Here is a 14453-nt window from a genome sequence, read left to right on the forward strand (position 1 = left end):
AACAAAATAGAGAAGAGGTTTAGGGAAAACTGGCTGGGTACAGTGGAGAGGGAAGAATCGTGCTGAAATTTCAAATGAAAATAACCCAAAGTTAAAAACCAACCTTTAAGGGCATCTTACGTATTGAATTAAACACAATTACCAACATTTTGATGAGTATAATTTTTTTTTTTTTTGAGACGGAGTCTTGCTCTGTCGCCCAGGCTGGAGTGCAGTGGCACGATCTCAGCTCACTGGAACCTCTGCCTCATGGGTTCACTCCATTCTCCTGCCTCAGCCTCCCTAGTAGCTGGGACTACAGGCGCCCGCCACCATTTCCAGCATATTTTTGTATTTTTAGTAGAGATGGGGGAGTATAATTTTTAGAAGTCAGTCAACCTTCAGATGCTAATGCCATTTTCTTAAAAAAAGAATTTTAAATACATTTTAATAGGATTTGCCATGCTAATCCTAAATACAAGGCATGTGTGTGTTGCAGTGGGAGGTTCTTTGTAGTTTTCCTATCTGGTCTGATTTATTACAGCTTGAAAATCAAAACAATACTTATGTAGGTATAATTTAAATTCTACTTTAAAATGAGCAAATAACTGATTTCATTCACAATTACAAAGTGATAATTTTCATTTCATTTTCCATTTATACTAATTGTCTTATACAGGAAAGCATGTCATTACAGTTTGGTAACTCAAATTCATAATGCCACAAAACTTGGCTCTCCCTTTACAGCCAGGGAATGTATGTTTTCCTTTCCCCTCCCCCCATTGTTTTGATCTATTTCTCAAGTCTATGTGAACAGCAAATTAGTAGGCTGCTATGGAAGTTGTGCTCCTCAGCTGCCCAGTGGGATTGCGGGTGAGATGTGTGAAAAGAAGTGACATGAAGGAGGACTTGCCATGAGGATCCACCTCACATATGTTCAGATGTGGTGATGGCCCTATCATGCATGCACAGGTGGAGCCTGCTGAAGAGTACTGGCTGGAGGACAACACCTCAAGAGATGTTACTTTAATTAAATAAGAATAAGAATGCTTGTTGTATGACAGTATTCACCCAGTACCTGGCATATAGAAGTTACTCAAAACATGACTGTTGAATCTGAACATTTAGTGGTTACTCAATGTAATGACTGCTGAATCTGTATCTGAGAAACAAAGTTCCAAAGCTAAGTTAAATGGATATATGCAGTTATTAAAGGTTGAGTATCCCTATTCAAAATGCTTGAGACCAGAAGTGTTTCTAATTTTGGAATATTTGCATTATATTTAGCACCCCTAATTGAAAAATCTGAAATCCAAGTGTCCCAATGAATATTTCCTTTGAGCATCATGCTGGCACTCAAAAAATTTTGGATTTTAGAGCATTTCAGATTTCAGATTTTCAGACTTGGAATACTCAACCTGTAACATTAAATAAATTATAATGTCCCTATATTCTTACTTGGATTTAGATTGTTTTCCATTTCTTCATCATCTGTATCTAATTCTTCACCGTCTTCATCATCACCACTTTCAGTATCATTATCCTCTTCTGCTTCTATCCACTGACCTGGTAGCAAACCAGCAGCATCATAGGAGTTACACAGGGGACCCACTATGTGGGTGATAAAAGATTCTTGGAGTTTTGCTAGTTGAGGAAAAGAACGATCCATGAATGGACTGATGGGCAGACCAAGATTTGCTTCTTCATCTCCCTGCATATTTTCAAAAGAAAAGTACATTTTTAACTGGTGAAAGAACCACCACTGAGCTTTGCTGTTAAAATTATCTTGAGTTTTTTTAAATAAACAATCTATATCAAAATATTTTTTATAAATAAGCATCAATGAATCTATCATTTCAACTGTAAGAATTTAACATTGAGAAATCCTAAACAAAACTTTATTCTCACATTCTGTCCACATCAACCAGTATGGCTGATACTCAGTTAATAAGAAACATACAGATCTATTAAAATAAGTATCAGATATTTTACTAACAAACTGCAAAATTCCATAGTGTCAATTATGGATTCTCTTTATCTAGGGGCAAAAGCATAATAGAAACATTTTTGTTGTAGTTATATCTCAAATGTACAGAGCTGAATTTTGCAAGTGCTTTTCAATAACACTACCTCCACCTCCCTTTTTTTTAACAGCAGAACTCTCTAATGATTCAAAATCAGAAAACCTAATATGAAAAACAAATAAAGTAGAGCTACCATGATTGAGGTGAGGATCCTGGGGCTAGATCCCCAACGGCCTGCCTTCTGGTACTCTCCAACTGTGGCTTCTAGGGCTTAATTTGAGATCAGACTACCACCTGTGTGGTGTTGGGCAAGCTCTATGTACAAATGCACTGTGTATAAAATCTGAATAATAATCTACCTAATAGGGATGCTATGATGAGGTTAAAGGAAATATTATATAAAGTGTTTAGCAAGTACTGAGCATTCTCCAAATGGTACTATTAACATTTTAGCCCTAGTGTCTGAACTGGTTTGGGATAAATTACTCCCCACAATGTACAAATTCTGCAGGTAAGCAGTGTCTGTTCTGTAATGAGCCAACATAACTCTGAGGAAACAACCAGAAACTGTCCCCGTGATTAACTGTCCCATGATTAGAAATCTTTTACGAGATTATTGTCTATGAGGAAGAAAACAATTGATATTTTTCCAAAAACAGTTGGGTTTATCTATAGGACTCTGTAATTTCATAGATATAACCCAGGAGTTTGGCTTTTCTAAGCCCATGGCAGTTAAATGGCTGTAGGCATATAAAGACAGTATAATTAGTATAATTAAAAAAAAGTTGGGCATGGTTAGAATTTTACATCAATATCTGAAGAAAGTTTAATAGCCTAACCAGAATGAGAAAGAAGTTTAGTTCTGATGAGGGATAATTAAAACTTTCATAAGTGGGAGGATATCAGATGACATTTTCCTGCTTTGATATTGAATAATGACACTTAGATTAAGTGAAACTCTCTCAGATAACACATTGTTTTTAGTGATATATATGAAATTATAATAGTTAACATTTATTGAGCACTTATGTATCAGAAACTATTCTAAGAAGTCTACATATATTAGTTCATTTAATCCTCACAGAAACCTTATGAGGTAGCTACCATTGTTATTCCTATTTTATCAATGAGGAAACTGGCACAGAGAGGTTAAGTAACTTACCCAACCAAGGACATATTGCAGATAAGGAAGAGAAGCCAGGATTCAACCTCAGGCATGGCTTCCAGGTTTGCTTAATAAGTATTAATTCTATATGCTTTTAAAATAATATGTGGGATCTAAATGAATATTTCTAATGTTCTCTCACTGAACTACTGAATTTTCTAAAATTGACATACACCATTTTTTTTATTACTCATTTGTACATATAATATAAAGATAACATTTTCCCTAGCATAAAATTCCTCTTTTGTAAACATGAGATCCATGGGCGAGCTCTAAAGCAAGTTTCAATTTACTGAGAATGAGAATGAGAATATGCAAACTGCATAGTATAATCTTACAAATTAGGTAAATATAGCCATTTACTACCCCAAATTAAATATAATTTAAATATATCAGATCATAGTAAAATATTAATAATCTTTCCATGATTATACAGTATGGCATTTTGTAACTTATAAACAGCAGAGTATACATTATTGTGTTGGGATGTTTAGCTGGTGGGTGTAAAACATTGCACATTTTCAATACAATCTGGAAGTAACAAAGTATACCGGGTGCATGGTTATATAGGCTCAATTACTCCCACTTTCCACTCATGTTAAGAAAGCCCTCACCTGGTAGATATGTTGACCTTTCCTGATAATTAGGGCCAACAAGGATTCCTAAGGAATGTAATTCCAAAGTCAAAAAGGTGTATTTGCTATTTTGGAGATAACAAAATGTTAGGCATGTCAGGAAATCAGTGCACTCCTACATTGTAGGAAGCCTCAAAACGGGACCCCAAAAAATGGCAGATTCAGCAAAGTGGAAAGATTATTTTAATGCCAAAATGTTATAGTATTCTCTGATAGTAGTTTGTATTTCTGTGGATCAGTGGTGACTTCCCCTTTATCATTTTTTATTGTGTCTATTTGATTCTTCTCTCTTTTCTTTATTAGTCTAGCTAGCGGTCTATTTTGTTAATCTTTTCAAAAAACCAGCTCCTGGATTCATTGATTTTTTTGAAGGGTTTTCTGTCTCTATCTCCTTCAGTTCTGCTCTGATCTTAGTTATTTCTTGTCTTCTGCTAGCTTTTGAATTAGTTTGCTCTTGCTTCTCTAGTTCTTTTAATTGTGATGTTAGGGTGTTGATTTTAGGTCTTTCCCACCTTCTCCTGTGGGCATTTTAGTGCTATAAATTTCCCTCTAAACACTGCTTTAGCTGTGTCCCAGAGATTCTGGTACATTGTGTCTATTTATTTCTGCCTTAATTTCGTTATTTACCCAGTAGTCATTCAGGAGCAGGTTGTTCAGTTTCCATGTCGTTGTGCCTTAATTTCATTATTTACCCAGTAGTCATTCAGGAGCAGGTTGTTCAGTTTCCATGTCGTTGTGCGGTTTTGAGTGAGTTTCCTAATCCTGAGTTCTAATTTGATTGCACTGTGGTCTGAGACACTGTTTGTTATGATTTCCATTCTTTTACATTTGCTGAGGAGTGTTTTACTTCCAATTATGTGGTCAATTTTAGAACAAGTGCGATGTGGTGCTGAGAAGAATGTATATTCTGTTGATTTGGGGTGGAGAGTTCTGTAGATGTCTATTAGGTCCACTTGATCCAGAGCTGAGTTCAAGTCCTGAATATCCTTGTTAATTTTCTGTCTTGTTGATCTGTCTGATATTGACAGTGGGGTGTTAAAATCTCCCACTATTATTTTTGGGAGTCTGAGTCTCTTTGTAGGTCTCTAAGAACTTGCTTTATGAATCTGGGTGCTCCTGTATTGGGTGCATATATATTTAGGATAGTTAGCTGTTCTTGATGCATTGATCCCTTTACCATTATGTAATGCCCTTCTTTGTCTTCTTCTGTCTTTGTTGGTTTAAAGTCTGTTTCATCAGAGACTAGGATTGCAACCCCTGCTTTTTTTTTTTTTTTGCTTTCCATTTGCTTGGTAAATCTTTCTCCATCCCTTTATTTTGAGCCTATGTGTGTCTCTGCACGTGAGATGGGTCTCCTGAATACAGCACACTGATGGGTCTTGACTCTTTATCCAATTTGCCAGTCTGTGCCTTTTAATTGGGGCATTTAGCCCATTTACATTTAAGGCTAATACTGTTATGTGAGAATTTGATCCTGTCATTATGATGGTAGCAGGTTAATTTTGCCCATTAGTTGATGTGGTTTCTTCATAGTGTCGATGGTCTTTACAATTTGGTATGTTTTTGAGGTGGCTGGTATCGGTTTTTCCTTTTCATATTTAGTGTGTCCTTCAGGAGTTCTTGTAAGGCAGGCCTGGTGGTGACAAAATCTCTCAGCATTTGCTTGCGTGTAAAGGATTTTATTTCTCCTTCACTTATGAAGCTTAGTTTGGCTGGATATGAAATTCTGGGTTGAGAATTCTTTTCTTTAAGAATGTTGAATATTGGCCCCCACTCTCTTCTGGCTTGTAGAGTTTCTGCAGAGAGATCCACTGGTAGTCTGATAGGCTTCCCTTTGTGAGTAACCCAACCTTTCTCTCTGGCTGCCCTTAACATTTTTTCCTTCATTTCAACCTTGGCGAATCCAATGATTATGCATCTTGGGACATTTATGTAGCCAACAAACATATGAAAAAAGCTCATCATCACTAGTCATTAGAGAAATGCAAATAAAAACCACAATGGGATAACTTCTTATGCCAGTTGGAATGGCGATCATTAGAAAGTCAGGAAACAACAGATGCTGGAGAGGATGTGGAGAAATAGGAACGCTTTTCAAAGACTTGGAACTAACCCAAATGCCCATCAATGATAGACTGGATAAAGAAAATGTGGCACATATATACCATGGAATACTATGCAGTTATAAAAAAGGATGAGTTCATGTCCTTTGCAGGGACATAGATGAAGCTGGAAACCATCATTCTCAACAAACACAGAAACAGAAAACCAAATACCGTATGTTCTCACTCATAAGTGGGAGTTGAACAATGAGAACACATGGACACAGGGAGAGGAATATCACACATGGGGGCCTGTTAGGGGGTGGGGGGCTAGGGGAGGGATAGCATTAGGAGAAATACCTAACGTAGATGACAGGTTGATGGGTGCAGCAAACCACCATGGCACGTGTATACCTATATAACAAAACTGCACCTTCTGCACATGTGTCCCAGAACTTAAAGAATAATTTTTTTAAAAAATTAAAGATTTAAGAACAGCCGGGCACAGTGGCTCACGTCTGTAATCCCAACACTTTGGGAGGCCGAGGTGGGCGGATCACGAGGTCCGGAGTTCGAGACCAGCCTGACCAATATGGTGAAACCCCATCTCTACTAAAAATACAAAAATTAGCCAGGCATGGTGGCGTGTGCCTGTAATCCCAGCTACTCAGGAGGCTGAGGCAAGAGAATCGCTTGAACCCAGGTGGCAGAGGTTGCAGTGAGCCGAGATCGTGCCACTGCGCTACAGCCTGGGCAACAGAGCAAGCCTCTGTCTCAAAAAAAGATTTAAGAACAAAAGAGCATGCTTATATCTTTGAATCCTTGAGAACCACTGTCTATTCTCTCCATTTTGTAGCCCTCTGTCCGGATTTCTTCCCAGTTGATGTTCCTATGGCAGGGAGTTAGTCTTTTTATAGCAGAGTTGAAAATGGATTGATATTCTTTAAATATATTCTGAGCACACCCTGAATAACTTAAAAACCACTTCATCTGGAAATAAATTATTCTAGGTTACAGAATCTCAGGTTTGAAAGAGACCTGGAATCATAATGTAGTCTAGCCTTGTTATAGAAAGTAGTCAGGCAGACATGGGCAGAGCAGGAGAGGGCCCACCCCCAACACCATCAGAAATGTCAGGTGACCATCAGGTGATAGGTTAAGCTGTCTCTCTAAAATAATAATTGGTCACAGCTGGCACCAGGGAAAGGTAGTCACCCAATAGAAACTGGTGATCAGCAGCTTCCTGGTAAGATCTCAGGAGGTGGGTGAGTGGGCTCAAGCATGTGCACTAAGAGGCAAAATGGTGGAGTTTAACTGGTATATGACCTTCCTCCATGAACACTGGGCTGGTAAGGGAAAAATGCCTCAAGTGAGCATGAGTACAACTTCAGTAAACACACTGTGTATGTGGCCCCTCCCAAGTGCTGGCAGGTCACTGCACATGCGACAGCCACCTCAAAGGATGAATTGGGAGAAGTAACACAACCCTGGAAGCATGCCAGTGTATAAGACTCCAATTCAAAGGTTTCAATTGATCTCTCAGGTTGCCCGCCTGGCCTTCTTCCAAGTGCACTTTACTTCCTTTCATTCTTTCTGTAAAGCTTTTAAATAAACTTTCACTTCTGATCTAAAACTTGCCTCAGTCTCTCCCTCTGCCTTATGCCCTTCAGATGAATTCTTTCTTCTGAGGGGGCAAGAATTCAAGTTGCTGCAGACTCGGATTTGCGGCTGCCTTACCTGTAGACTCATGAATATATTCAGCTCACTCAAGATAGGGAATAAGTTATTTTTTAAAATTTTAACAGCAAAGGCAAACAGAACACAGAAAATACTAAGAACCAAAGCAAATGCAACAATTTTTAACCCTTCCCAGTCAAAGCAACTCAGATTTCAAAAACTTAATAAAGCTATCCAAAACCCAAAGAGTAGTGTGTTCTCATGACAGCTCTTAAAAATCCCACCAAGCTCATGTTTCAACTTACCTGCTCATAAAATTCATTGACAATGCCTTCTGTCCATTTCAAATGCAAGTCTCGAACTTTTGCTGGGCCATTTATATCTGCCAGTTTGATGCACACCTGGCATACCAAGAGGCGATCATTTTCATTACTCCATTCTATGCCATTACTATTTACATCATTTGCCTATTTTGGAAAAACAAAATCATTTTAGGTTCTGAAGGCATTTTTAAAACTTGTTGTTTTGTTTGCTTTTACCAAATTATCTTAAAACTGTTTCCTGTCTAAATGACAGAAAGAAATTTCAGCAAATAGTTCTTTTTAAAATCAGTTTATTCCATAATATGGACCTCTATTGGTTAAATTTCCTTTCTAAAAAATGCTTTCTAGAAAAGCATATAACTAACCATGGGTTTCAATATTTGTGATTACCACAAAGAATCATGAATTATATGTGTGTATATATATATATATGTATTTATTAAGTATAGTAGATACACAATATCAAAAAATCATATAAGAATTATAACTACTTATTTCTACCTCAAAAAAGAACACTTAAGAAGCTAGAGAAGTTTGCTCTTGCTGTGAAAGGCAACATGATATAGTGAACTGAACACAAGTCTGAGAAGCTGGCCCTATAGTTTTAAATCCTGACTCAGAATATCATGAATCAGCAAGTTGTATTCTGAATCACAAATTCAGTGTGTAACAGTGAAAAAACTGCTTAACCTATTCGAATCTAACTTTCTTCATCTATGAAGTAGGAAAAGTAGTACCAATCTAGCCATGCTGCTATGAGGATTAATAAATGAAAAAATGCCTTGTTCAAAGTAAATGTTAAATATTGTTATTTAAATAAATGATAATTATTAGCTGAAAAAAAGCCTTTCAAGAACTAAAATTTCATTTTGTAAAAAATGAAAAGAATGAGCCATGTCATAGCTTTTGAACTTCAGTGTGATGGTTGCTTTTTGGCACCAAACTCTTCCAGAAAAAAAAATATATATGTAGACCACCACCATAGAAAACACTTGAGAGAAGAGCTCTTTTGATTGAAACTTAATAGGAAGTCTAGAGCCCCATTCATATGGCATTTTTTTGAGAGACTTCAAAATAGAAGTCTTTAAGGAATACACATTCAAAGTATTGTGTTAGATAATCTTTTACCTGTAAAAGGTGACTTAAGCACTTCAATGAATTTTATTTAAAAATTAAAGTGAATAAGACTATACAACTATGAAATAATTTTAAAGGTACCCTTACTTCTCACTGGTTTTTATTAGCATTTCATTAATGTCATGACAGCAACATATATAAGGGTATCTTTCCAGCAGGTCTAATCTAGTACTCCTTTGTTACCAGTTTCTCTACCCTGCAGGTACAGCTTCTTTTAGGTCACAAAAGTCATCAAGAAAATAGCAGCTTCCTGCAAGCCAGGGTGGGAATCTAAAGCAGTGGTTCTCAACTTTTTTCACCTCAAATGTCTGAGGGATAAAGCATAGTCCCATGAGTACCACTGTCATACTGGGGCAATGATTCTTGATCCCCTGGTGAATATGAGTTCTTTGGCCTAGTACAATGTCTGCACATAGTGGGCAATCCCAATAAATACTTGTTGAATGAGTGAATTATTCTCAAGTAGAAGTGAGTGCTTCCTTTTCCCTACACTAGCCAGCTAAAGAATCACTAATATAAAGAAGGTATAACAGGTGCAGTGAGGTAGGCATAATTAACTGGATTCTTAGAATTAACTGGATTCTTAAGAAACACAAAGTTAATTTTATATAATGCCTTACTTGACACTGAGCATGGCTTTGTCAAATCTCTTTAAACTCATTTGAAATAACTGGTTTGTTTCTAATAACTGGTTTGTTTCTATGTGAAAATATGTGAAATAAAGTCACAATAGTATAAGTTTATGTGTCGAAAGAAAATGTAACAAGAAATAATATTTTAGGAAATGTTACCATAACAATAAAAATGTTTATTTTTAAAAATATAGGCATATATATTATTTTATATCAACTATTTATTGTTACTTCCTAAGTAGTAATAATTCTAACTTAACATTAAAAAACATATTTTATCAGTAACACTGACAATAAAGATTTTTTATATCAGGCACTAATTTTCATAACAAACCTTGGCATTGAATTCTGCAAGAAAATCAAAATGCTTTTTAAGATCCGTAGCAAGGATTGCTTCAATGACTAAAAAACGAAAGCGCTTGAATTCCACATGATCAAGATGAAGAAGGAAGTTGTATTCTGGGCGAGAAAGATATAGATTCCAAGCTGACGCAGCATGATGATTTTCCAGAACAGATCTGTCATTGTATAAAACTGCCTAAAAAGAAATATAGAAAAATGAGGCAGACACCTCAAAGATATTAAACTTTAATATCTTTAATATCAGGTTGGAAGTATACAAACAATGAATACCTACTATATACTAGGCATTTTACCAGGTATTTTAGTACCTGTGAAAATAGGTTGTGATAATTTTATAAATGAGTAGACTGAAGTACAAAGAGGTTAAGATACACCTTTCCTTCCAACATACATAGCTCTAGTAAGTGAAAGGGTTATTTATCTTTAAAGTTTATCTTTGCAGACACTGTGCTGCCTCCCAAGAGATGTAAAGTTGATATTTTGAGGTCTATTTCATTTAATCAGAAAACCTTCTCAGATAAACTTCTGTGAATAAAGTCATTAGGGATCTAGAGCAGGTTTCAGAATACATTTCTGTTGTTTAGTCATTCTGGAGTCAATGGTGATGGTGACTAAAGAAGAGGAAGCAGTACTGTCCAGGGTAAGTAAGAGACCTGCCTGTCTGAGATGGACATATCCTGGATTCCCATCCTCACACAGTGCCTGGGAGTAAAACAGAAGTATGTAACAGATAAAAACACAAATCCTCTGGTTCAAATGATGTGGAACTACTCACTTTTTCTACACTTCACTCCAGCGGAAGACCCTGAGGTGCCTCCTCAGTACTCTAGGACTTTGGAATACAGACTTAAAATCAGTGGAATATAGAATTTCTAAAGCCTCTTCTACCTCTAAAAATTAAGCAATTCTTTAAATTATTAAATAAGCATAGTAATTATTAAAAAAAACTTCTACAGCCAAGTTGTGTTAAAGGCCAGGGATAAAAATTAAAACCCTATCCCTGTTTTCATGGAGCCTACTGTGTAATGAGAAAGAAGGACAGAATGAGATCTCAGGTAGGATACATATTCTGAGAGCTTAATTGAATAGCTCTACTTATTTGTGAAAATTAGCTATAGCCTAGATTTAAGCACAGATGCATACCACTAAGTGACTATTTTTTACACTATTTGGTTTTATAAAAGCAATGGTATGATTTAAACTTTGCAATGAGCCATATAAAGACATTTCATACCACCTGTAATACAACTTCTAAACATTATAAATACCAAACAGAAAGAGTAAGCTTTGAAAACTCCCTAAGGGGTCATTTACATTTAATAATGATTTGACTAATTCATGCTCAAATGTGACAAAGACTTAACTATGAGAACAGCTCTGTCTGTTCAGGAGGAAGTAATCCGATTCTGGGCTCAATAAAACACAATGTACAATGAGTGCCCTGTGAAGCTAGCTGACTTAATAAACTCACAGATAGCAAGATCAGTTTTTTTAAAAATGAGCAAGTTCAGAATTCTTTCACCATTCAAATTACCCTTTGAAATTGCCAAAGAAATATAAAATGGAGGGGGGAGGAGTCTGAATCAGTATTAGAATCTAGATATAATCATCATACTGGAAACTTCAAACACATGGTGAAAATAAGAATGGATTGAGAAAAGCTAACCAAGTCACTGCATAAGAAGGAAAAAGCCTATATGAAGAGTAAGTGGAAGGGGTTCCCTGCTGACCCCCAGTAGACTCATAAGCTCAAAGATGAGTGGGAGGCAAGAAAGAATCATGAAGCAATAAGTAGGAAGCAAATGTCAATTCTACTTTAGAAGAATACTTGAAGGTAGCACACAGAGCAGCAGACCAAGCTTAAACCAAATAAGAAAAACATTTCAAGCAAACAGATAATGAAGCCTCAGCTCTTACTGCGGGCTCTTAGAAGCAGAGAAAAAAGACAGGGTCCCAGCTCATTTGGAGCTGCAATAAACTAACATCCTTTGACTTTGTACTAAAGCATCTTGTTACCTCCTTTTTCTAGCTATAGATCCTTTTCTCTACAGCAAATACATCAATACTTTGGCAAAACAAATTAGTTGGTCATAAATCTTACTTTTCACCCTCTGAGTTGGAAAGATCTGAGAAGGGGTTTAATACAAACTGACAGAATCTTAGCAAATAGTAACACTTAAATAAGAAGAAAAAGAGAAAACCCTTCAGACATAAGAAGGACTTAGATCATACAAAGGATAAGTCTGACTAATCTGAACAAATGTCCCCTTTTAAAACATAAGAAACAGGAGGAAACATTAACAAAAATCTAGGTCATAGCCATTATCTCATGACTAAGAAGGCACTTTTTTTTTTTTTTGAGATGGACTCTCGTTCTGTTGCCCAGACTGGAGTGCAGTGGCGTGATCTCGGCTCACTGCAAGCTCTGCCTCCTGGGTTCAAACCATTCTCCTGCCTCAGCCTCCCGAGTAGCTGGGACTACAGGTGCCCGCCATCACGCCCAGCTGATTTTCTGTGTTTTTTAGTAGAGTCGGGGTTTCACCGTGTTAGCCAGGATGGTCTCTATCTCCTGACCTCGTGATCTGCCCGTCTCAGACTCCCAAAGTGCTGGGATTACAGGCGTGAGCCACCACACCTGGCCAACTAAGAAGGCACTTCAAGTGAAAAAGATTAAGAAAGACTGTTCATTTAAAAAATAATATGCCCAACTCAAAAAAAATCCAGTAGAGAGATAGCAGATAAATAAGGTGCTACAGAACACAAAGCAGCTAGTTTTGTTGTTTTTTTATAGGGTAAAGAAATAGTCTTGATGAACAGCTGTTATCTCAGGATTCTTTTACACTGTTCTCGGTTTGCTCTTTTCTGTGTTTACACTGCTATAGAGATACTACCTGAGACTAGGTAATTTATAAACAAAAGAGGTTTAATTGAATCATGGTTCCACATGGCTGGTGAAGCCTCAGGAAACTTACAGTCACGGTGGAAGGCAAAGGAGAGGCAGGCACCTTCTTCACAAGACAGCAGGAGAGGGAGAGAGAGCACACACAGGGGAGACTACCACTTTTCAACCAACAGATCTCGTGACAACTCCCTCACTATCATAAGAACAGCATGGGAGAACCCGCCCCCATGGTCTAATCACCTCACACCAGGGCCCTGCCCTTGACATGTGAGGATTACAATTTGAGATGAAATTTGGGTGGGGACACAGAGACAAACTGTATCAGTTCTAAAATTTCTAATAATCCCTTATCTTCCTTTATCTTAGTTACCACCCTTGTTTTGCTGAAATACATTTTAAAATAACTTTCTGAGGATGGTCAAGATGTGACTGTTTAAAATCACTGCATATCTGAGAATCTCGTTATTTTGCTCTTATGTAAAATGGTAGCTTAGCTGAATATAGAACTCTAACTTGAAAATAATACTCTCATGCCAGCACTTCCTATCTCCTCTCATTTTACTTATTTCCTAGCTCTTAAGTCATAATCTTCTCTTTCTCTGTCTGTCTCTCTTGGTCTCTCTTTCTCTTGCTCTGTCTCTCTCTCTCTCTCTCGCTCACACACACATTATGTATGTATTTATTTTCTTGCTATACCAGAATGTAAGTTCGATGAGGGGCAAGATTTTTTCCCATGTTTTATTTAATATAACAATGGCTAAATAGTGCCTATCCCACAATATGCACCCAATAAATACTTGAACAAATAAATGAACGAATAAACTCCCCTAGAATTTTAGAGACTTCATTCCAGTATTGTCTAGAATCTATTGTTGCTAAAATACAATGACAGTTGAATTTTTGTTCTTTTATAGATGTATTGTTTTCATCTTCTCAGGAATTCTTTTTTTTTTTTTAAACAAAATCTCTGGTGTTCTGAAATTTTTCCATGATGTGCTATGTGTGGGGTTTGAGTTTTTTTTCTCTATTCAACTTTCTTGGGACTTAGTGAGCCCCTTCAATCCAAAGACTCCCTTCTTTTTAGAACTTCCACTAGTCACATCTTGACCTAGTCCCCCATGTCTTATCTTCTCCTTCCCTATATTCTCTTTTTATCTTCCTGGTCTATGTTCTGGGAGAGACTACCTGGACTTTTACTTCCAATGCTTATATTGAATTTTAAAAATTTCCTCCAGTAATATTTTTAGTTTCTAAGAGCCTAACTTGTTCTCTGATGTTCCTTTATTATAGTTTCCTGTTCTTACTTTATGGATGCAATATTTTTCAAATTCTCTGAGAATACATTTTTAAAAAATAATTAGATGCTTCTCTATTCCCTAGATTCTCCCTGTGGTCAGTTATTCTTTCCATCTTAGCCTTTTCTTTCCAAGCCTCTGATTAATGCCATGGCTGATGATCCTTGGTTTTCTGTGTATATAGAAAAATGAATTCTAAACCGGGTGCGGTGGCTCACGCCTGTAATCCCAGCACTTTGGGAGGCTGAGGTGGGCAGATCACGAGGTCAAGAGATCGAG

At 36.9% G+C, this 14453-nt stretch overlaps 1 protein-coding gene across 3 annotated transcripts in view; it reads right to left on the reverse strand.

Moving 5' to 3' along the window:
* The window catches only part of PDE3B (phosphodiesterase 3B), a 214953-nt gene that overhangs the window by 2175 nt on the left and 198325 nt on the right, over positions 1–14453 (reverse strand). For all 3 annotated transcript variants that reach the window (XM_054525931.1, XM_009246590.3, XM_054525932.1), the window contains 3 exons: positions 9949–10152; positions 7828–7989; positions 1438–1690 (listed from right to left, as the gene is read on the reverse strand). In XM_054525931.1, the coding sequence (XP_054381906.1) occupies positions 1438–1690; positions 7828–7989; positions 9949–10152 (619 nt within the window). The remainder of the gene's footprint in view (positions 1–1437; positions 1691–7827; positions 7990–9948; positions 10153–14453) is intronic.

The sequence above is a fragment of the Pongo abelii genome, chromosome 9 (genome assembly GCF_028885655.2).
Source record: "Pongo abelii isolate AG06213 chromosome 9, NHGRI_mPonAbe1-v2.0_pri, whole genome shotgun sequence".
Lineage (NCBI taxonomy): Eukaryota > Metazoa > Chordata > Mammalia > Primates > Hominidae > Pongo > Pongo abelii.